This window comes from Rhineura floridana, chromosome 5 (genome assembly GCF_030035675.1).
Source record: "Rhineura floridana isolate rRhiFlo1 chromosome 5, rRhiFlo1.hap2, whole genome shotgun sequence".
NCBI lineage: Eukaryota > Metazoa > Chordata > Lepidosauria > Squamata > Rhineuridae > Rhineura > Rhineura floridana.
In genome coordinates, this window is record NC_084484.1 from 175,755,363 (window position 1) to 175,777,517 (window position 22,155).

The following is a 22,155-nucleotide window of genomic DNA, read 5'->3' on the forward strand; positions in this document are numbered from 1 at the left end:
CTGCTGCTTATTCAGCAACTGCCAATGTTTTATGTTTGCATAATGCTTTTCAATCAAAGTTACACTGTTATGACAGCATGGTTTTGTATTGGAAAATATAGTGTGATTCCAGGCAGTGAATATGTCTTCTTAGAACTGTTTTCCCCATGCTGTGATTATATTATTGCCATAGTTTTTATTATTATTATTATTTAAATAAAATGATACTTCCAAACTTAAAGATGTGTGAATAGAAATCAGGAAATATGCCATTAGCTGCCACCTAATTCACCAGCTGCCCATATGTGCTTTTGTTTATATTTTTACATTTATATCCCACCTTTATTTTCCCAACATGGAACCCAAGGTAGCCTACATGTGGTTCCCAGGCAGTCACTCATCCAGGACTGACTAGACTCCAACCTGCTTAGTTTTAGCAAGGTGGTGGCTTCATGTGCCTTCAGAACATATCCTGGGACCAACATTCTTGGCTGGTACCGACATCGAACTTGTAACCACCTGTTTTTAATTATCCTTTCATTAAGCTGGAAGAAAGTATTCAGTCTGGCTCTAGTTCTATCGGGGGGAAGTAGGGAAAGCAGAATCATTATTTCCAATGTGGAAACAGGAAACAGCCATTTATTCTATAAGAGACATCTGGCTGTTTCTCCTTAGAGAGAAAAAATCAGTAGTTTTTAGCAAATATTGCAGAATTTAGATGTTTACCCTTCTTTGGTGCTGATTGAGATTGGAACAAAGGGGAACCCTGTAGCCAAGGGGAGATTAGCACCCTGAAGGCTGCATTGTTCTTCCTGTCCAGTCTTTTCAAACCATCACATAGGTGGGGTTCAGATGTTCCCATCCCGACAAACTATGGTTTGTCAGAGAAAGAATGAGTGATGGTGTCAAAAGTTCTCCTTCCTCCCTTCATGTACCTGGACGTATCATGACATAAGGAGGTTCGCACCACCCACTCCACACCTTGAAAGAAGGTCTGCACCCCCCCAACATCCACACATTCAAATTACATCAGAAGGGGTTTCTCCTCACATACCAGTGTTAGAGCTCCACCACATGAAGCATTCCTTGTGACATGGAGGAACTTTATGCAGGTAAATCAGCATGTCTAGGAACCCCCTTCTGGTGTAATCTGAACATACAGAGTAGATGTTGGAAGAGTGTGGCCATGGTACTGGGCAGGGCTTGTCCACAAGGCCAGGGCCCATTCCACATGTGGAAAGGACAGGTGAACCTGCTGTGGTCCCATCCACACCATACATTTAAAGCACATTTAAAACACATGGCTTCCCCCAAGGAATCCTGGGAATTGTAGTTTGTTAAGGGTGCTGGGAATTGTAGTTCTGTGAAGGGTCTACTACAGTCCCCAGTATTCTTCGGGGGAAGCGCCTTGCTTTAAATTATTTATTATTACATTTCTATCCCACCTTTTCTCCAAGGAGCTCAAGGTGGCATATATGGTTCTCCCCCATCTCCATGTTATCCTTACAAAACCCTGTGAGGAAGGTTAGGCTGAGAGGCAGTGACTGGTCCATGGTCATCCTATGAGCTTCATGGCCAAGTGGGGATTTGAACCCTGGTCTCCTAGGTCATAGTCTAATACTGTAGCTATTTCGGCACAATGATGTGGATGTGACCATAGTCTCATGAGCATTCTGGGATGAGTTGCCAGGCTGAGGAGAGCCTCATACAGCTACAAGCAGTCATAAACTATTTCAAGTTTTTAATAAGTAAGAATTTAATAAATAAATTTAATAATAAATAAATAGCAAGAAAATAATTTGACTGCATTTCATAAAGTTATGGGATCTCTCAAGTAGTAGCTCCTACCTCTTTGAACTTTCTTTGACGTTCTTTCACCCACCAATGTTGGGGGCATCTTTGCTTTAAATGTGTGCATGTGCGCCGCACCCACATGCGTACACACACAACTAAAATTATTCAGCCAAAATGTTTGGTCTAACTCTAACTTAAACCGCAGGCCTGATATCACGGGGAAACTTTTTAGGGAGCAGGGTCCCAGTAGGATCCCTATGTCTCCAGCATCCTGCGAGCCAATCATCATGAAAGGGGAATGTGTTAGCCACTGGGAAGAGTTTTCTAGCATGCTTCCTTGTCCTTTCCTGCTGACTGGAGCCAATCAGAATGAAAGGAGGTGGGGCAGGCACTGAGAATCTATTTATTTATTTATTGCATTTATATACCGCCCCATAGCCGAAGCTCTCTGGGCAGTTTGCAACAATTAAAAACATTAAAAACAAGTATACAAATGTAAACCATTAAAACCCATAAAAACCGATAAGTTAAAAACACATGTTATTCAAATGCTGTTAAAATGCCTGGGAGAAGAGGAAAGTCTTGACCGGGCGCCAAAAAGATAACAGGGTTGGCACCAGGCGCACCTTGTCAAAAAACTCTTTTTAGTAGCTAACACTCTCCCCTTTCATGCTGATTGGCTCCTAGGGGCTTCTGTTGTTGTGGGAGAAAGCATTAACAAGGATCTCATTCTCAACCTAGCAGCAAAAAAAGGGGGGAGGCAGTGGCTGTGACAATCATGAAAGGACCCTGCACTTCTGAATTTGCTTCTACACTACTGTTTATCTCTTATGCCTGCTCCAATAAACTAGACTCCAACCTGATCTCTAAAATTGCTGTTACCCTGATCCACTGGTTTTCAAGCTCTGTTTTGCCAGTTCAGACCTGGGATTCCTTGGAAGCGTGTAAGGGATTGTCAGTCAGTAATGGTAGACAAACTTACTGAAAGTCAGCTTCACCATCGCTACTGATCTTCTTTGTCATGCACAACTGCATGCAGTGGGGCTCCTGTTCAGTTAGAACAGGGCCACAGTGAGGCTTGACAGGCCTAGCCAATGCCCTGCATGAACTAAGTGTGCACCCTAAAATGTGCTCTGGAATCCTCAGCAATGCACACGAATTCCACTGTGGATGTGAAGAGATTCCTCAGCAGCCATGGAACCTTTATAAAAGCCACTGATATGGCAAATTAAAAAGTCACTATTGAGGCTTAGCTAGGACTAGGTGCTGAAGATGCTTAACAACAGTCCCTGGAGCAGTGTGTTTCACTGTGGAGTATGTGTTTGATTATTTGGTTATGCAATGTTGTGTGCATAGCAATGAAAATGGAAGAGTAGAAAAGGAACTGTTCATCAGAAAGCTCCAGGGAGTTTCTCTTTATTGATAGTAACCAATTTCTTTTTCCTTGCATAAGCTGCATGCGACAGAGAGCCTTGTCTCACTGGAAAGAGCCCTGTTGCTTTGCTGTAGATGTTGGATCCTTTGTCATTTAAACCCATGTGGCGTGAACGCTGATTAATCACGCAGCAGTGTTCTGGCAGCATTGGAGGGTTTTTGATTTAGAGGGGTGGGGGGGAGAAGAAGCAAGGGCGGAGGGTCAGGAGGCAAATGTAGATTTCGGCCATGAATAATGAGAATGTCAGCACTGCTTCACAGGAAAATTTAATGAGCTGAAGTTTCTTCATTCAGTTTCTCTGTGGTAAAGCCATGATGAGATGAGTTTTGCTTACTGCATTCATAAGGAAGCTCACCTTTTCCTTAATGTTCCTCTCCCTTGTTTGGCGATGATATCTGAGAACGACGGTATCCTGCAGATCTTTTCTGCTGTTGCTACTGCCAATTTTATTCCACTTTTTCCACCACTGGGGCCTTCAAGGCAGCTATTGGCCTTGAGAGAGAGAGAGACCATCTCCCACCTTAGGGGCAGCCAATGTGGTGCCTTCCAGATGGCAATGGGCTCCATTTCCCATCATCCCCTGCACTAGGGATGAGAGAGAAATTCAATTGGTTTGGATTTAAAGCCAAATTTCTCAAATTCTCACTTTCCGAAACAATCGGCACATCATAACACAGCCATCCTTTGAAATGTGCACTTATCCATGTTCATAAAAATGAATGCAGTCGTGGAAATGACATATAAGAGTGCATTATATTAGGAGAAATTGCTTGCCAAAATTGCTTAGTCAAAACTGCATGCAAAATGTATTTATCAGGAGAAATTCACACCAAAATGTTGAAGAATTTCCATGAGGATTTTTTTTAAAAAAAACCCTCAACTTTATTTATTTATTTATTTATTTGATATCCCACCCTTCCTCCCACAAGGTGCACATGACAGCAAGCAAGCGATAAAAACACTGAAAACATCTTAAAAGCAAAAATTACTGCAGAAATATCAATAACCGAATTTGAGGCTGGAAAAATTACTTTTTATTTATTATTGCATTAATATCCCACTTTTTCTCCAAGGAGCTCAAAGTGGTGCACGTGGTTCTCCCCTTCCTAATTTAATCCCCATAACACCCCTGTGAGGTAGATTGGGCTGAGAGGCAGTGACTGGCCCAGGGTCACCCAGTCTGCTTCTTGGCTGAATGGGCATTTGAACTCTGGCCTCCCAGTTCCTAGTCCAACACTCTAACCACTACACCACAGAGAATGTGAGAGAACTGAAACTGACAGATCCTTCCACCCCTATCCCTCATTTTAGGTCATGCAGGCTGGGGCTGATGTGAGTTGGAGTCCAACAGCAACTGGAGGCTATCCTTCTCCCACATGAACTTAGTTGCATTTTAAGACCTTTGCTGGAGGCTCAACTGCAGGTTCTCTCACCAGTAGCACAGTGGTAAATTTTGAACTGCAGGAGCTCACAGTCATTTTTGTTGATCGTTGATCCATAATACTGATGACCCTGGGAAGCCCCCCCCTTTCAGATACATGAGGGCAATAGATATCACCTGCTGCTGTTCCCCACCAACTGGTATTCAGAGTTATGGTGCCGCTGATCCTGGAGATGGCATAGAGTTATCATGATACAGTGCTGGGTGAAGGCTGCCCCATCTCCTGAGCCTTTTAATCCATTTAATTGCTTTTGGGCTCCTTCTGTTTCCCCGGTTGTTTAAACTGGAATCTGTTTTTGTATTGAAAGGAAGGGTTTCATTTATCAGCTGAAGATTTATTTTATTTTATTGATTATTTGTTCATTTTAGTTGTCTTTTTGGATCAACGCTAACCACTTTTTAGCATTTTCAAATGGTGAGTCCTTCTGCCTGTTAGCCACGTTGAGTCTTGGGTGAGAAGATGGGATATGGAGACATAGGAAGATGCCCTGAGTCAGACCATTGGCCCATCTAATGTAATATTGTCTCCCCGACTGGCATTGGCTGTCCAGGTTTTCAGGCAGGTGACATTTCTAGCCCTGCCTGGACACACTGGGGATTGAATCTGGAACTTTCAGCATGCAAAGGAAAGTTCTACCATTGAGTTACTACCCTTCTCCCAGATTTAAATTCTGATAATAAATGAATGAATAAATAAATGTTTATTTTAATAGGTGTTAGCCGCTGGGCCTATGTTCCCTCCTTCCACTGTCAGTGCTAATATGCCTCTGAATACCAGTTGCTGGGAATCACAAGTGGGGAGAGTGCTGTTGTGCTTAGGTCCTCCTTGCGGGCTTCCCAGAGGCTGGCCACTGTGTGAATAGGATGCCGGACTAGATAGGCCTTTGGCCTGATCCAACAGGGTTCCCCTTACATTCTTAATGTGTATTTCTGATTCCAGATCCTTTTGGGTTGACAAAGCTGTGATATAAATATTTTTTTAGCAAAGTCAAAAATTCTTCCGGGGGCAATATTTTCTCCAGTCTCATCACGTGAAGGTCCCTTTCCAAAGCCTAAAATAATAACAATTTAAAAATTCCCAAGCAAAATTTATTAGAAGTCACTTTGTATCCTTGAAGTAGGAGAGGGAGAAAATGACATCATGACAAGACAAGTGGTGGGCTAAGGTCCAAAGTGAGAAATTGGGAGGAAGGGGGGGGAACTAAATGGAAGACAATGGAGGAATTCCAACGAGGTGGGAAAGAGAGAAAATCAAACAGATCTGCATCAATGAGGCTGTGTAGTTTTACTGCATTTTAGAAGAGAGTCACAAGTAATGCACATAGCTTGTTTGTGCCTGAATTTCTCATTTGTATCGTGATGTTGAGAGAGCTCAGTGCTATGCCATGATAGGTTGAGGTGGCACTCCACTTTAGGGACTTGTGTAATAATAAATAGGTTTTGCAATTGGAATGGATGCGCAGTTATTCAAAAGACCAGAAATTGTCTTCCGTTCAAATGCTCAAAGAAATCTGGAAAGGAAGCACTGGTGGTGTGCTAAGCACAGTCCTTTAAAAACCATTGCCGGGGGAATCTTTGGCCCGCTGGATGTTATTGGACTCCCAACTCCCATCAGACCCAGCCAGAGCATGGCCAATGGCCAGTGGTGAGGGATGATGTGAGCTGTAGCCTAGCAACATCTAGAGAGCCACAGATTCCCCATGCCTGTCGTAAAAGAAGAAGAAAAGAAATCCACTCCCTTTGTACCTTGGCTGTCTTTTCCCCATTTCTTTTAATATTCTTCTGCCTGTACAATATTGAGATGTTTTGACTTGCTTTTTCATATCTAAGGAGTAAGGATGGAAACTCTCAGACATTTGAGTGTGTTGATGGCAGACCCCGTAATGAACACAGGACTCAACGTAACTTCCCCAAAAAAGCAAATTCTCATGTATTCCTACTGTTCAAATCTGTGGCTGGTAGAATCGTTTAAAGCAAAGTATTAGAAACACGGTTATCAAATTTCTGTAAACGTGTGGCATACTTACCCAGCAAACAAAAAGTTAATCTGTTATTTGTACTGAAGGATCACGCGGAAGCCCATTCTGTATGATGTATAAAATAATGTGAACCTTTTGTCCCGAGATGTGTTTTGAGAATGTAAAGTTAAATGTCTGCAATTAAAAAGTCAACTTTGTACAAGTTAAAAATGGAATGACATCCCCAGATGCTTGAGGATGCCGGGGGGGGGGAACCCATTTGTTATGTAATCTATTTCAATTCACGGAGTGTAACAAATGCTTTGTATTTGCTTTAATCACAATAAAAGACATAAACTGAGCAGCTGTACGGTCTTTGCAAGTGCTTTGGTTGTGGATAAAGTAACATGGATCAATCTTGAAAGAGTGCTTCTCCTTTTTTCTTTTTCACTTTTTCCTTAATGCCTTTTCTTTTGGTTCCCTGCACATGTTTAAATTCATTTCCAAGAATTAATTCTTCCCAATGTAAGACTTTATTACTCATTTTCAAGCTGCCACTTTTTTTTTTACATAAACTTCCTTTGATTTAATTGCATGGCATTGTTCCTTCCAAAATACTCCTATTAGCCATTTGTGGTTTCCTACTGAAAACCCTACTTAAGAATTCAAATTCCCCCACAGGATTAGAATTGCAGGAGGGAAAGTGGGGAGCATGCTAGCTCCCCCACCTCATTACCATCCTCATGGAGTGGGGAGACTGCTCTACAATTTAGAGGCATCCATGGAGGTCAGTGGGGACAGCAAGAGGGTGTAGAGCTATGGTGTTCATTCACAAGAATGTAGGGAACATATAGTGTTTATACTAATGAGTGTGGGACTCTGCAGTGGTGGCTGGTGGCTTCATGTCAGTGGGGCAGTGGAATATCCAGCAGGTTTTAGTCCAAACTTTCAAGGAGCTGTTGCACCTTGGGCAGCTTCTTGAAAGTTCATCCTAAAACCCGGAGTGGGATGCCATTGCCCCACTGACATGGAGTTACCAGCTACCACTGGGACTATGACAAAACTAAATGGGAGAAGTAGGTCTGGCAGAACCCAAATGGCATTGAACCTCTCTTTGCCATCTCTTCAGATGCTGCACTCTTCCATCATCCTGTATTTTGAAAGAGGCACATTAGTCATACACCGCCTCCATCACCAGTGCCGTTTTGGAAATCCTGGTCCTGCTCCCAGACCCATGGGACAAAACTTGGCGCAACATCAATGATCCACAACACCTCTTCTGGCCTTCATCCACCACTCATATGGGCAACCATCACTTTCCACCTGCTGAAGGCATTTCTGCAAGAGAATGAAAAAGGGAACCCACAATCCTGGATCTCGGCTCCCCTGGTATTGGTTGCGTTCTCAAGGGTAGCTTTGAGTTCATTATCCTTCCCATGGTTGATAACTTTTTGAAAAGGTATTGAGGTTCAAGCTTTCATGAAACTGCACCATCCAAAGAGGAAGCTCCTCCCAACTGTGTGGGTGTGGGATTGCAGTTAGTGGTGAAGGAGGGCTACACACATTGAATATGACTTCAGATGTTCCAGAGCAGAGCCCTGGGAGTGCCTATCGCTTTGGGGTCTCAATGTGGTCAGAAATAAAGCTCTTCCCATTGCATAAGGACATAAGAAGAGCCTGCTGGATCAAGCCAATGGCCCTCTAGTCCTGTTTTCATAGTGGCTAACCAGATGCCTATGGGAAGCCTGCAAGCAGACCTCAGAGCTGGGGGTGGCGGACCGGCAGGGAGGGAAGCAATAGTATCACAAGAGCAGATATAAGGGAAACAGCACCAGAGGTCATTCTGGGTCTCCCACCTTCTCACCAGCTCTGTTTGACTCAAGGCTCTGACATTGCTAGACTATACTTGGCCCTTGTTTTTGATGGCAGATTGTTTTAAAGAATATAAGAGCCTACTGGATCAGGCCAATAGCCCATCTAGTCCATCATCCTGTTCTCACAGTGGCCAACCAGTTGCCCCTGGACAGCCGGCGAGCAGGACCTGAATGCAAGAGCACTCTCCCTTCTCCTGCTACATTAGAACCTATGCTATATCCTGATTGTTCCTCATCTTCACCTGACATAAAGCTATCTTTATTTCCTTTGCCTTGCCTACAGCATAACTCCTTCCTCTTTCCCTTGCATAGCCACCTCTAAAATAATTCCTTCACTCGATTGTATCATTCAGGAGTCTGATCCATCATGGGGACTGAGTATGATTTCTGCCTCTCCCATTGCCTTTGGTTTCCTTCCCTCCAATGAAATACTTTGCTTGTCCAATGATTTGGGTATCTATGCCTCGTGTATCCTGGGCAGAGTCTTGCTCTGAGACTCCCACAACAAGGACAGAATCCCTGCACATTCTCTCTTGCTTAAAAGGCAATGGCAGTCTCCCTCCCACCCCCCAAAATCTGCTCTTTTCAACTGGATCCATGCAAATCCAATAGATGTTAGCTTTGCCTGGTCATATTAGAACCATTTTTGTGAGTTGCATGCCGGATTTTCATTGTTGGCATTCTTCTGCAATCAAAGTTTGGCACCACAATGACCAGTTCTACAGCGCTGGTGTCCAGCAAAGTGCACAGTATTGACAAGTAATGGTGTATATTATTTCCAGACTATTGAAATTCAGGTCAGGTTTTCCCAGTTGCCCCCAAGGACTACTTACTATCAAAATCTCTCAGTGAACAACATGCTGTCTCTAAATTTACTATCGGGCATGCATTCAGAAGGGCAGGGGCTTGAAATTGGCAAGAGACAAGATTGCGATCTCAGAGGTTTTTAAGGCATTATGTTTTGGAGGGTTGCACCAGCATTGCTAATGCTATGGGATCTGGAGTGCGTATGCTGGATGATATTCAGCAGCCACAGGTGCTAACATGAGGGATGGCAGAGAAATGCCTTTGCTTCACATTTTAATGAGAGCCTTCCCACTTTGCACTTCTAGAACTAATATCCTTTGAAATCCTCTCTTCTTTGAATTTGGCGAGTTACATTTCCAATTTAAAAATGCACTACGTTAGAGAGAAACGCATAGAAAAAAGTGCACGTTAGTGAAAATAATGTGCAAAATGCCATTATATTTATATTATTGTTGTTGTTATGTGCCTTCAAGTCGATTACGACTTACGGCGACCCTATGAATCAGTGACCTCCAAGAGCATCTGTCATGAACCACCCTGTTCAGATCTTGCAAGTTCAGGTCTGTGGCTTCCTTTATGGAATCAATCCATCTCTTGTTTGGCCTTCCTCTTTTTCTACTCCCTTCTGTTTTTCCCAGCAATTTATATTATATCATATTACATTACATTATACTATATTATAATTATTATATTATATTGCTTGCAGAAAAGTGTATATTAGGCAAAATTGTGTAGAACAATGGAGGCATGCACATGATAACGTGTGAGAATTTTCATTCAGATTAAAAAAAAACTGACACAGAAATGGGGCAAACTGAACAAGGTTGGAAGAATGAGCAACTGAAATTGACAGATTTGTCCACTCCCTAACTAACGCAGAAACAGGTATGCTGTGCTTCTACCACTACTAGAATCTGCTCTAGTACTGAGAGTGTAGTCATTGTTCTACACATGCTGTCCATATTCATTCATAAATGTAAATGTACTGCCTTCAAGTCGATTCCGACTTATGGCGACCCTATGAAGAGGGTAGTGACTGGCCCAAGGTCACCCAGTGAGCTTCATGGCTATGTGGGGATTTGAACCCTGGTCTCCCAGGTCGTAGTCCAACACTTTAACCACTATGCCGCACTGGCTCTCTATATTCATTCATAGCCCTGTCAAAAACAAGGCTATAACTGGAAGTCAGGGAGTACCGAGTGGAACTGCTTTTCATTGTTTTTTTTATACGCAGACTTTTACTCCTTGTCACAAGCCACCTTTGAAGTTCCTCTCAGTTTCAGAAGCAGTTTCCCTGTGGTACAGCAGGAAAAGCAAAACCCTTCCACATACTTTGTGTATATGGTACTTCAAGTGTGATTCTCTAGTTCCTGGCCAAGAAGTGTTAAAAGAAGCTCTGTCTAAGATGCATAATATGCCTTCACATGGAGGTAATCCTGGATTTTGGATGGATTCACACAACCTTCTCCACCCCCAACCCATGATTATTCAAAACTGTTTTTTGATGTGTAAGACTGGTTTTGTGAATATTTCAAAAGGTGTTTAGATTCAACATGTTTTCCTAAAAAAAAAAAAATTGAAGACCCAGTTGCAATCTGAATTCGTATTGTAGCATTCACAAGACCTGGTCAGCACTATAGGAAAAGTCTAGTAGAGTTGATTTTGCTATGTCAGACATGATCATAGAAATTTACCCTTACTTTAATGAGACCAGTTAAAGCATACAACCTTCTTCCCAACACCAAACCTTAAATCTCCTTTTGGAGATTTAAATTTCTTTGGAACATATCCTATTTAGGCATATTATAATGATTACAATAAAATGTGTATGTTACAGTGAATGTTCAAAATTTGGAGTATATTGATACTTCAGCTATGGGACTCAGAAGTGGCTCCACCTGCAACCTTGTCATGTACTTTCATATTATTAAAGATCTTCATAATAACATCTTGCATAAAGAACTTATCATGATGCTATTGAAATCAGCAAGACTGGAAATTGCAAAACACAGGAAAGTAGAAAAAAATATAAATCCTCTTTCTAAATATTCTCAATATGGCTCGATTATAACATAAAACAGATAACATTAACATTAACTATGGGCTAGTGGTGAGAGGCACTGTAAAACTCTCAGTCCATCAGCTTTGGTAACTTTTTATGACTGATTCAGTGATTTGAACTAAGGAAATTTAAATAAAACAAAAGTGTTCTTCATTCTCTTCCAAAAGAGGCAAAATCCCTTGAAATCTATGCTATATTAAAAAAAAAAAAGCTGGTATGTGGTTGATGGTAGCTGGCTCCCCTCAAAAATCAATTTAAAGAGAGTGGAAAGCCACATTATGAGCTAAAATGCAATTGTATCAAGCCAACACACCTTTTAATGATTAGCACGGCATACTGATGATCTCTGATTTAGGAAATAAATTAACTTCTCAAGCCAGTCCTAGGGTTACGACACATATGACTGTGTGCATGCTGTAAGCGCTTGAAAAATGCTGGATGTAACTTTTACCAGATCAGATGAACAATTCATTTTGCCATACGTGTCTCAGTCAGATTCTTTTTAGTGGAGCACAATGGAGAAAGCCAGACCTGTTATTGCCTCCCATGCAGTATTTTTGAAAACATACCCAAATCCTGGGGAACAAAGAGCAAAATGAACTCCTTTTGTGTCTAAGTTGTCAAGACCTGTATTCTTTGTATTGCCTTCATGATATTTTAGGGCTCTCCAAAAAAGGGTTTTTTAATACCACAATGAATGTAATGATATTTGATTGCAATGTTTCCAAAAGAACTCAAAATTATGTTATTTGGAATTTTTTTAAAAAAAAACTGTTGATGCCCTAGAGGGTGGTGTGTGTGTGTTTCCCCCCTTTCTTTCCAAAGTGTTGATCTACATCTCTAAGGCCTCTGTTCTTCCACCACTAGGCAGACTGCATCATTTGAGTGTTCAGTGTATTTTGCTAACCAACAGAATGTAGCCTAAATGCCTGTCCCAGAAGACTGCATGTCTGAATGTGGGTGTCGAATTCTGCACTCGTGAGTTTCTGAGAAGCTTCTGTAGATGTGATTTCACAAAGATTTCCCCGGCTTTGCAAAACTGTTTCTTAGAAGTAAGAAGGAAAGCATTCAGCTCTAATGTTGCAACGACGACTGCACCAGTTGCCTACAGGATGAAACCCCAGCTGTGGATGGTGAAAGGTCCATTCTTTGAGACTTTGAGGTGCTGGATCTAGCTTTGTCATGCCACATCGGGACAGAAAGAGAAGTCCAGCATGCTTATTTTGGTCCATAATGGACTGTAGTCTTCACCCTTCCCCACTTTTGCATATTGTGTATTTTAGCAATGAAGATGATCAGCATCTGATCAAATGTTGAGCTGAATTACAATGAAAACAGCACTCTCTAACTAACTATGCGTTCCGTGTAGAGTGTATTCCCTAATTATATAGTGTAACTATGAGAAGATGTTACTTTTTTGTTCATTGTGCCATTGGGAAGGTCTCCTTGTCTAGAACCGTGGTTTCCAGACCTATGGGACATTGCCAACTATCACATCCACATTGCTTGCACATATCTCATGGGCAATATGAACATGTGACACTGCCAGTCCAACTGGCCCAGTATTGGCCATGGGTCTCCCATCACCTGCTTCCTGATCTTTTTAACTGGAGATGGCAGGGGCTGTATCTAAGAACATAAGAAGCTGCCATACACCAAGTCAGGCCATTGGTCCATCTAACTCAGTATTGCCTATGTTGACGGGCAGCAGCTATTCAGGTTTCCAGGCAGGGAGCTTGTATCAGGGACCTTCTGCATGCAAAGCAGTTGCTCAACCACTGAGGCACAGGCTTTCGTCCTGTGACCGTCTGCATGCAAATTGTGTGCTCTTCTCCTGAGCTATGGTCACCATCTGCTGCCCTGGTGTTAATATTAAAACTATGGTCCATTGTGTATCCAAGATCAAAAAATCAACGTATTCTTCTGCTCAAATTACTCCAGCACCATTGCTCACAATGGGTAGAGGGCTGGACTGATTACATCCATTTTGGATCTTCAGAAACTTCAAAAATAAGGAAAGGTCATTGCCTTACATTGCCCCTTCCGTTTTGCAGGAAGCCATTGCCACAGCAGCATAAAGTTAGACTGCCCTGCATTATCTGGTCCAGGATCCAGTTAGCTAAGTGTGGACCACTTTGGCCTCATGCATCACCATTGCATCAAGGACTGCAGCTTAGGAGCCACTGTTGTAGAGACTGGAGTCGTGTGTGTTGTTTCCCCACAATCCATCAGTGCATCACACATAAATGTTTGCTAGGAGGGGCTTCCAAATGCCTTTCAACTTTATGGCTACACGTTGTCCTCCCCATGGTGTGAATGCGTGTTCCTAATTTTATTGCTAAGATGATAACGCTGTGTGTCCTAGCTTCTTAGTATAAGTGCACTGGACAAGTTAAAGATCTTGGGGGGGGGGGGGTTCCTCCGGGCTTCCTGAAGGTAAGAAGCAACCATTTTGCCCAGCTCATAGGATGAGAGTTGAATGTTATGGTATAGTTTTGTCACCGGTTTGTTACGGCACAGCTTTGTCACCGGTGGTTTCTTTTTCTCTAGCTGTCTTGTACTGTGCCTATCTCGTTCTTACTCTTTGTGACTAGCATATTGTAACTTAACAGAAGTTTCTCCCCCGCCCTTTCCCACTTGGTACATGTATATAACCCTTCTCTTGTTGATCTTTGCATGCTTTGGGGTGCAATTTGCTGTGTGGCCGACAGTGTGCGCTTGTTAAGGTGCCCACCTAACCTCTTCTTCTTCTCTTCTGTTGTCACCAGGCCTTCCGAACCCGTTTACAGCACTGTGAACAAATTCTGTGATAAGCCACCTTCTCCTAGGCACTATTCCCCTGTCGAGTGTGACAAAAGCTTCCTCCTTACAGCTCCCTATCCCCACTACCACCTAGGCCTGCTCCCTGACTCTGAGATCATCAGGTACTGCATGTCCTTCTTCCTCACTTCCTCATACGGCAATGCATGGGCGTGGCTCAGGTGCGCGGGGATTGGGCTCCACCTCGCTGCAAGGCTTCCTCCACAAAAGGCTCATGTTCATTTGGCTTCCACCTTACTGGCTAATGACAACCGGGGAAATGGGCTGCCCTCTATTTATTTTTAGATTGTGTTATATTTAGAAGATTTGATGAGCCGCTTAATCAAAGCACTCTCTTGGTGGTGGAGAAAAATTGCTGAGTTTGGAGACTCGGCAGCAACCCTGACATCTAACGGCCGTTGCTGGAAAGGAAGAGAACATACTGATTTCTTACGTCTATAATCTACCTTCCCTACAAGGAGCCCAAGGTGGTGTACATAATTGTTTCGCCCCTATCCTTTTTATCCTCATAACAACCCTTTAAGGTAGGTTAGGCTGAAAGAAGGTGACTGGCCCAGCGTCACCCAGTGAGCTTTGTGGCTGAGGGGGAGAGTTGAACATAGGATTTCCAGGCCCAAGTCCAACAAATGAACCACTATACCACATATCAAGCACCTTTATATAGAGTCAGACCATTGCTGCCCATTGAGACGAGTGTTATCTAAGACCTCTCTGTTCTTTTCCAAAAGTGAAGCAAAAGTGCCAGGAATTGAACCTGTGATCTTCTGCAAGCAAAACATTCATCTCCTGCAGGGTTCTGAAGCCCTCTGATGTGTGCGTGTGAGAGAGTGACAGGGAAAGGGGAGGGAGGAAGAGAAAGAGAGCAGTGTCACTGGAACATAGCAAATTTCCTGAGTCAGACTGTTGGTCCATCTAACTCAGTATGGTCTGCACTGACTGGCAGCAGTTTTGGGGGGTGTCTTTCGCCGCCCTACCTGGAGATAGTAGGGATTAAACCTGGGGCCTCTTAAATACAAGGCAGATGATGCTCTACCCCTGAGTTGTGGCCTTTTCATTGGGTTAGCAGTCTGTGCTAAATGGGCTTCCTTGGTCATAAAGGGAAGTGGGAGAAAAGAACAACAGGGAAAGTAAAATGGGAGCGACTGCTTAAGATTGGGGGTGAAATGAGACACAAAGAGAAACCGGCTGTTTTCCCATGCTGGTCATGATGGAAATGCAGTCTACTAGCCTCTTACTAGATAGTTTTTAAAGATGCCTTGCACCAAGTAGACCGATGGTACAGGGGATGGAATGATGAGTCCCTCTGCCATCAGCGCATTTGTTTTCCATGCTGATTGCAGAAGAAGGGGCTTTGTTGGGGCGGAGGTGGGGGGTGCTTGTTCCCCTCTTCTTTCTTGCTTTAACATGGGGCAACGAAGACAGTATTATTTCTTTGGGCCCCTGGCTCCTTCTGTTGGTGTATTTTCTTCTAACTGCTTGCTGCACTCTTCCATTTTGTGAGATGATGTATTGTGGATTTCAAATGGTCTGCGGCACTCTTTAGAGAGAAGAGCCTATGTGTGGGTGGGTTTTTTTAATGCCAATAAATAAAATAAACCTAAATCAAGATGTGATAGGAAGATAGAAAGCTGCCTTATACTGAGTCAGACCATTGGTCCATCTAGCTCAGTACTGTCTACACTGACTGGCAGCGGCGCTCCAGGAATTCAGGCAGGAGTGTGTCCCAGTCCTACCGGGAGATGCCAGGGATTGAACCGGGGACCTTTTGCATGCAAAGCGGTTGCTTTACCACTGATCCATGACTATGTCCCTGTGGGCGGTAGCAATGTGCCTACCAGGATCTTCTGCTCTGAGGTGCATTCATGACCTCAAAGCCCCACCCGTTCGGCTGAGGCTAAGCATGCATGAACAGTCAAAGTGGAAAATGACAGTCTTAGTGGAAAACTCAGACTGCTTGCTTATGCGATCTGCTTAAACTTGAATCAGGCCTGTAAGAAGGTCCCCCAAATCTGCCCAGGACTGCTCAGGGACCACCTGCCTCTCACCATATCTTTCCCCAAAGCAATGAGGAGGGGGGTAAAGTTTAATTAGGGTTTTTTAAATCAGGATGGGGAGGGGATGGGGGAAGGAGAGGCCACACAGAAAGGGCCCACCCAACACCCTGCCCTCTAACAGCCCTGATTCTCTCCAGGTAGCCCAACCCTGATATGGGGCAATCTGGGGCTATCTGAACCTGGCTCGGTTAAAGCTCAGTTCCCCCCCCCCAAACTCCGGTATGGCTCAGGATTTGGGTTTTGGCCAAATCTGGTGCACAGCCCCGCTGCATATCACAGGGAGCGTTATGGCAGTCTGGTTTTAATAATCCAAGTGTATGGTAGAAGCATAGGTTTGGAGGGTACCTCAAAACTCATCTAGTCCAACTCTGGAAGGGGAGAAATTCAATTCAGTTTCCATTTGAAGGTGAACCCATCTAATTGGCCCTTTCCAAAACAATATGTGAACTGAAACATGGCCATCTTTCAAAATTCTCACTTCTCTGAATTTTGCAATGCAGTTCCCCAGCCAAGTAATGTGTACAAAAATGCATGTACTATGGTAAAGTGTGAGTGAAAATACCGACATTAGTGAGACTTGCACACAAAAATGCATTATATTAGGGAAATCTGCTTTGTAAAAATGAGAATATTGGGCAAAAATGCAGACAAAAATGTGTGTATTAGGAGGAAGTGCGTTTTAAAAAACCATGAACTGATGTGGAAACATAGGGAACTGAACTTGCAAAGAGTAGAGAAAGGACAATCTGAGTGGAACCAAATGGACAGATTTGCCCATCCCTAAGTCCAGCCCCCTGGTATAGCATTCTGAATAGGCAATCCTCTAGCCTCTCCTTAAAAGCCTGTAAGAAAGAAGAGTCAACCCATCATCTTCAGAAGCAGGCTAATCCACAACCAACCAGCTTGTACCTTCAGCAATCTCTTCCTAATGTATAGTCAAAAACTTTTCCGTAATTTGATTTGAATCCTGCCGTGTTGCTCCTTTTTGAGGCAACAGAAAACAAAGTTGCTCCATCAAATATTTGAAGTTGGCTGCCATTTCGCCTCTTTAACCATCTCTTCTCTAGGCTAGACATACCCCAAAATAAAGTACTTTATATGTGCCTTTTGCCTTGTTCAGGTATCCATTCAAATAGATAGATAGATAGATAGATAGATAGATAGATAGATAGATAGATAGATAGATAGATAGATAGATAGATAGATAGATAGATAGATAGATAGATAGATAGATAGATAGATAGATAGATAGATAGGTAGGTAGGTAGGTAGGTAGGTAGGTGGGTGGGTGGGTGGGTGGGTGGGTCGATACATCCCACCCTTCCTCACAGCAGGAGCCCAGGGCAGCAAACAAAAACACTAAAAACACCAAAAACACACTAAAACATCATAAAAATAGACTTATATTAAGACAAAACATTTTGAAAAACATGTTAAAGCAAAACATCTTTTAAAACATCTTTTTAAAAAGGCTTTAAAAACATCTTTAAAATTAATTCCAACACAGACACAGGTCTCTACTTAAAAGGCTTGTTGAAAGAGGAAATGGATGTATGGGTGAGTGGGAGGCATTTGTACTGGCCTCACCCTCAAGTGTCCTATATATGTAATACCTATTATTATTATTATTATATTCCAACTTTCATCTGAAGACATCAAGGTTTCATACATGGGTATCCCTTTCTCCATTTGATCCTCACAACAGCCCTGTGAGGCAGGCTAGGCTGAGAGGTAGCGACTAGTCTGAGATCACCCTGTGAGCTTCATGGCTGAGCAAGGATTTGAACCTGGGTCTCCCCACTCCTAGTTCATCATTATATCCACTACATGATGTGGAGGGTAGGCAATAATAAGATGTGATGGGTAGGCAATAACAACAACAACAACAACAACAACAACAACAACAATAATAATAATAATAGATGTGATCTTGTGAAAATAGAGTGTACGGACTGAGCATAGGTGCACATAGGACCCTTGAATGCTTGCAAGCCATGGGTGGGCCAGTGGGAATAACATCTACCCCTCCATGGGTTCATTTCTGTCTAAAAAAAAATACCTGGACAGGTCTGTTGTGTTCTGATTTACTGGGTTAACAGAATTAATAGGTAGCTATTTTTATTCTTTCCTTGTAAATGGAAACAAAAAAACCACAGTGAACAAGCATACACAAGCCAGTATTCCTTTTCTTATGGGAAAGAGTTTAATATTACTACCAAGATTTGCTAAAAGCCGCCCACAGGTTAGAAGAATCCAAGTGCAAAATTATTTTTATTTTATTTATTTTATTTTATTAAGCTTATATACCGCCCGACTAGCAACAGCTCTCTGGGCGGTGAACATTAAAAATACAATAAAAATAACACAAAACTGTACACAAAACTGTACAGTCTAAAATCAAAATATAATAATTTACAATTAACAGGAATTAAAATGCCTCAGAGAAGAGAAAGGTTTTAACCTGGCGCCGAAAAGATGATAGTGTCGGCGCCAGGCGCACCTCCTCGGAAAGACCATTCCATAGTTCGGGGGCCACCACTGAGAAGGCCCTAGATCTTGTCACCACTCTCCGGGCTTCCCTATGAGTCGGAACCCGGAGGAGGGCCTTCGTAGTAGACCGTAGTGTACGGGCCGGTTCATATCGGGAGAGGCGTTCCGACAGATATCGTGGTCAATAAATACACCTTGGGACTGCTTGTACGTTTTAAAACAAGTTGAGGGAGATTATTGCAAGGTTGTGTTTTGATTCAGCCTCCTTGCTTTACACACACAAGCTCCAGGATTTATCATCTCTGATGTCCTGTTGAGTAGCAGCACATTCTGAGTACAGGTGAGCTTTAATTTTTCTCTTCTTACTATTTCCAGGACCTCTCTGAAAACCAGAACTGTACTGCAGTCCATGCATTGGTAACCTTGAGATTGGATTACTGCAATGCCCTTTTATGTGGACTGCCCTTGGGCCTGGTCTGGTTGCTCCAGCTAGTGCAGAATGCTGCGGCTAGGCTGCTGATGGGGGCAGAGAGTCGATAGCATGTAACTCCTCTGCTAAAACATCTGCACTGGCTGCGCATATGCTACCAAGCCAGGTTCAAGGCTGTTGTATTAATATGCAAAGCCCTGAACAACACGGCTCCAGCAAATTCATGAAGGATAAGGCTGTCAGTGGCTATTAGCCATGATGGCTGTGCTCTGCCACCATGGCCTGAAAGAGGCAGTAGTGAGACCACTCCTGAAGAGACCCTCCCTGGACCCAGAAAATCTTAATAATTATAGGCCGGTGGCAAATGTTCCATTCCTGGGCAAGCTCCTTGAACAAGTGGTGGCAGGCCAGCTCCAGACACTCTTGAATGAGACTGATTATCTGGATCCATTTCAGTCGGGTTTCAGTCCTGGTTTTGGCATGGAAACAGCCTTGGTCGCTCTGTATGATGACCTCTGTCGGGAGAGAGACGGGGAGTGTGACTCTGGTGATTCTCCTTGATCTCTCAGCGGCTTTCAATACCATCAAACATGGTATCCTTCTGGGACGACTGGCTGAGTTGGGAGTGGAGGTACTGCATGGCAGTGGTTCTGCTCCTACTTGGCAGGTCAGCTCCAGAAGGTGGTGCTTGGGGAGCATTGCTCGGCACCCTGGACTCTCCAGTAGGGGTTCCGCAGGGGTCAGTTCTGTCTCCCATGCTGTTCAACATCTACATGAAACTGTTGGGTGCGGTCATCTGGAGCTTTGGAGTGTGCTGCCATCAGTATGCTGATGACACGCAGCTCTATTTCTCCTTTTCATCCTCATCAGGTGAGGCTGTCAATGTGTTGAACCAGTGTCTGGCTGCGACAATGGACTGGATGAGGGCTAATAAACTGAGGCTCAATCCAGACAAGACTGAGATGCTGCTAGTGGGTGGTCATTCTGACTGGATGGTGTATGTCCAACCTGTTCTGGATGGGGTTGCACTCCCCCTGAAGGAGCAGGTTCGTAGCGTAGGGGTTCTCCTAGAACCATCTCTGTCACTTGAGGCTCAGGTAGCCTCGGTGGCACAGAGTGCCTTCTACTAACTTTGGTTGATGGCCCAGCTACGCCCCTATCTGGACAGGGATAATCTGGCTTCAGTTGTCCATGCTCTGGTAACCTCTAAGTTAGATTACTGCAATGCACTCTATGTGGGGCTGCCTTTGAAGACGGTTCGGAAACTGCAGCTTGTGCAAAATGCAGCAGCCAGATTAGTAACAGGGACCAGACTGTTCGAACATATAAAACTGATTCTGGCCCGCTTGCATTGGCTTCCTGTATGTTTCCGAGCTCAATTCAAGGTGCTGGTTTTGACCTATAAAGCCTTACATGGCTTGGGACCACAATACCTGATGGAACGCCTCTCCCGACACGAACCCACCCATACACTAAGCTGAACATAAGGGACGCTCGGAGGCTGGCAACAAGGAAGAGGGCTTTCTCAGTGGTGGCCCCCAAATTATGGAATGATCTCTGTGATGAGGTGCGCCTGGCGCCAACACTGTTATCTTTTCGGTGCCAGGTCAAGACTTTCCTCTTCTCCCAGGCATTTTAGCATGTGTTTTTAAATTGTTTTTCTAAGTGTTTTAAAATTTGTATATTTGTATATTTGTTTTTAATGTTTTTAATTGTTGTAAACTGCCCAGAGAGCTTCAGCTATGGGGCAGTATAGAAATGTAATAAAATAATATAAAATATAATAATAATAATAATAATAATAATAATAATAATAATAATAATAATAATAATAATAATAATAATAATAATAATAATAGTCAGATGCAGTATGCTTCTGAAAACCAGTTGCCGGTAGTCACAGGAGGGGAGATCCAACAAGCTCTTCTTATGTTCTTATGGGTCCCGGGTCCCTGAGCCTTTATATCCCAGCTTGATCGCTGAGATCATCTGAAGGAGCACTGTTAGTTGTCCCCTGTGTTTCAGAAGCCTAATTGGCTTCAAGAGCTCTGGACCAGTTTACTTGCGAAACCGCCTTACCCCATATGTGCCCACTCAAGAACTTTGCGCGGCAGAACAAGCATTGTTACAGGTGCCACATAATATTTGTTCCTCACTTGTAAGAAATTGTTCTTCTACTCTTGTAATTGTTCACCTACTCTTTGGAACTCCCTGCCTATTGACATCAGGCAGATGCCTTCTCTGTATTCCTTTTTAGCACCTGCTTAAAACTTTTCTGTTTAGGCAAACCTTTCCAAAGACAGATGTCAGTCAGTGTTGATCTTTTTAGTTAGTAGCTGTTTTAATTGTTTTAAATATGTTTTAATTACTTGTTTTTAACTGTTTTATTGATAATTTTAATGATTTTTTTTTGTAAACTGCTTAGAGGTCTTCCCATTCAAGCAGTATATGAATTTTGTTAAAAAAATAAACAATAAACTAGAAGTTGGACATTCAGTGTCATTGGTCCCATGCTGTGGAACACTCTTCCAGCAGAGATTGGGCACGCATCCTCGCTTTTGACTTTCAAGCATGTCTTGAAGACCTTTTTATGCCAACAGGCGACAGGTTCCAATTGCAAGAGAGGGAATTTTGACTCAACCTTCAGAAGAAATTCTTGATGGTATGAGTTATCCAGTAGCGGACAGATTATCTCGAAATGTGGTGGATTCTCCTTGATTAGAGGTTTTATGCCACAGCTGCATGGCCATCTACCCGAGGCTGGGATCTGAAAGCGCATAAAGCCTCCACCTTGCTGAAGCAAAGCAGGTCTGGGCCTGGTCAGTGCCTGGAAGGGAGACTGCCTGGGAAACACATGCAAACTGCCTTGATGGAAGAAAGGAGGGATATAAATGTAAGCCAGGATTTATTCTAAATCCTTTTTTCCCGTACTGTGCACAAGCAGCCAGCATACTGGCTGCCCTTGAACTAGTAATTATTCCAATAATATACTATTAATATTAAGTTATGAA

General features: G+C 43.1%; 1 protein-coding gene across 9 annotated transcripts in view; it reads left to right on the forward strand.

The window, feature by feature from the left end:
* DLG2 (discs large MAGUK scaffold protein 2) overlaps window positions 1-22,155 on the forward strand; it is a 1,398,326-nt gene that overhangs the window by 1,071,416 nt on the left and 304,755 nt on the right. For 7 of the 9 annotated variants that reach the window (XM_061628927.1, XM_061628928.1, XM_061628929.1 and 4 more), the window contains one exon: window positions 14,119-14,274. The exons of the other annotated variants lie outside the window; for them this stretch is intronic. In XM_061628927.1, the coding sequence (XP_061484911.1) occupies window positions 14,119-14,274 (156 nt within the window). The remainder of the gene's footprint in view (window positions 1-14,118; window positions 14,275-22,155) is intronic. 9 annotated transcript variants of the gene reach the window in all.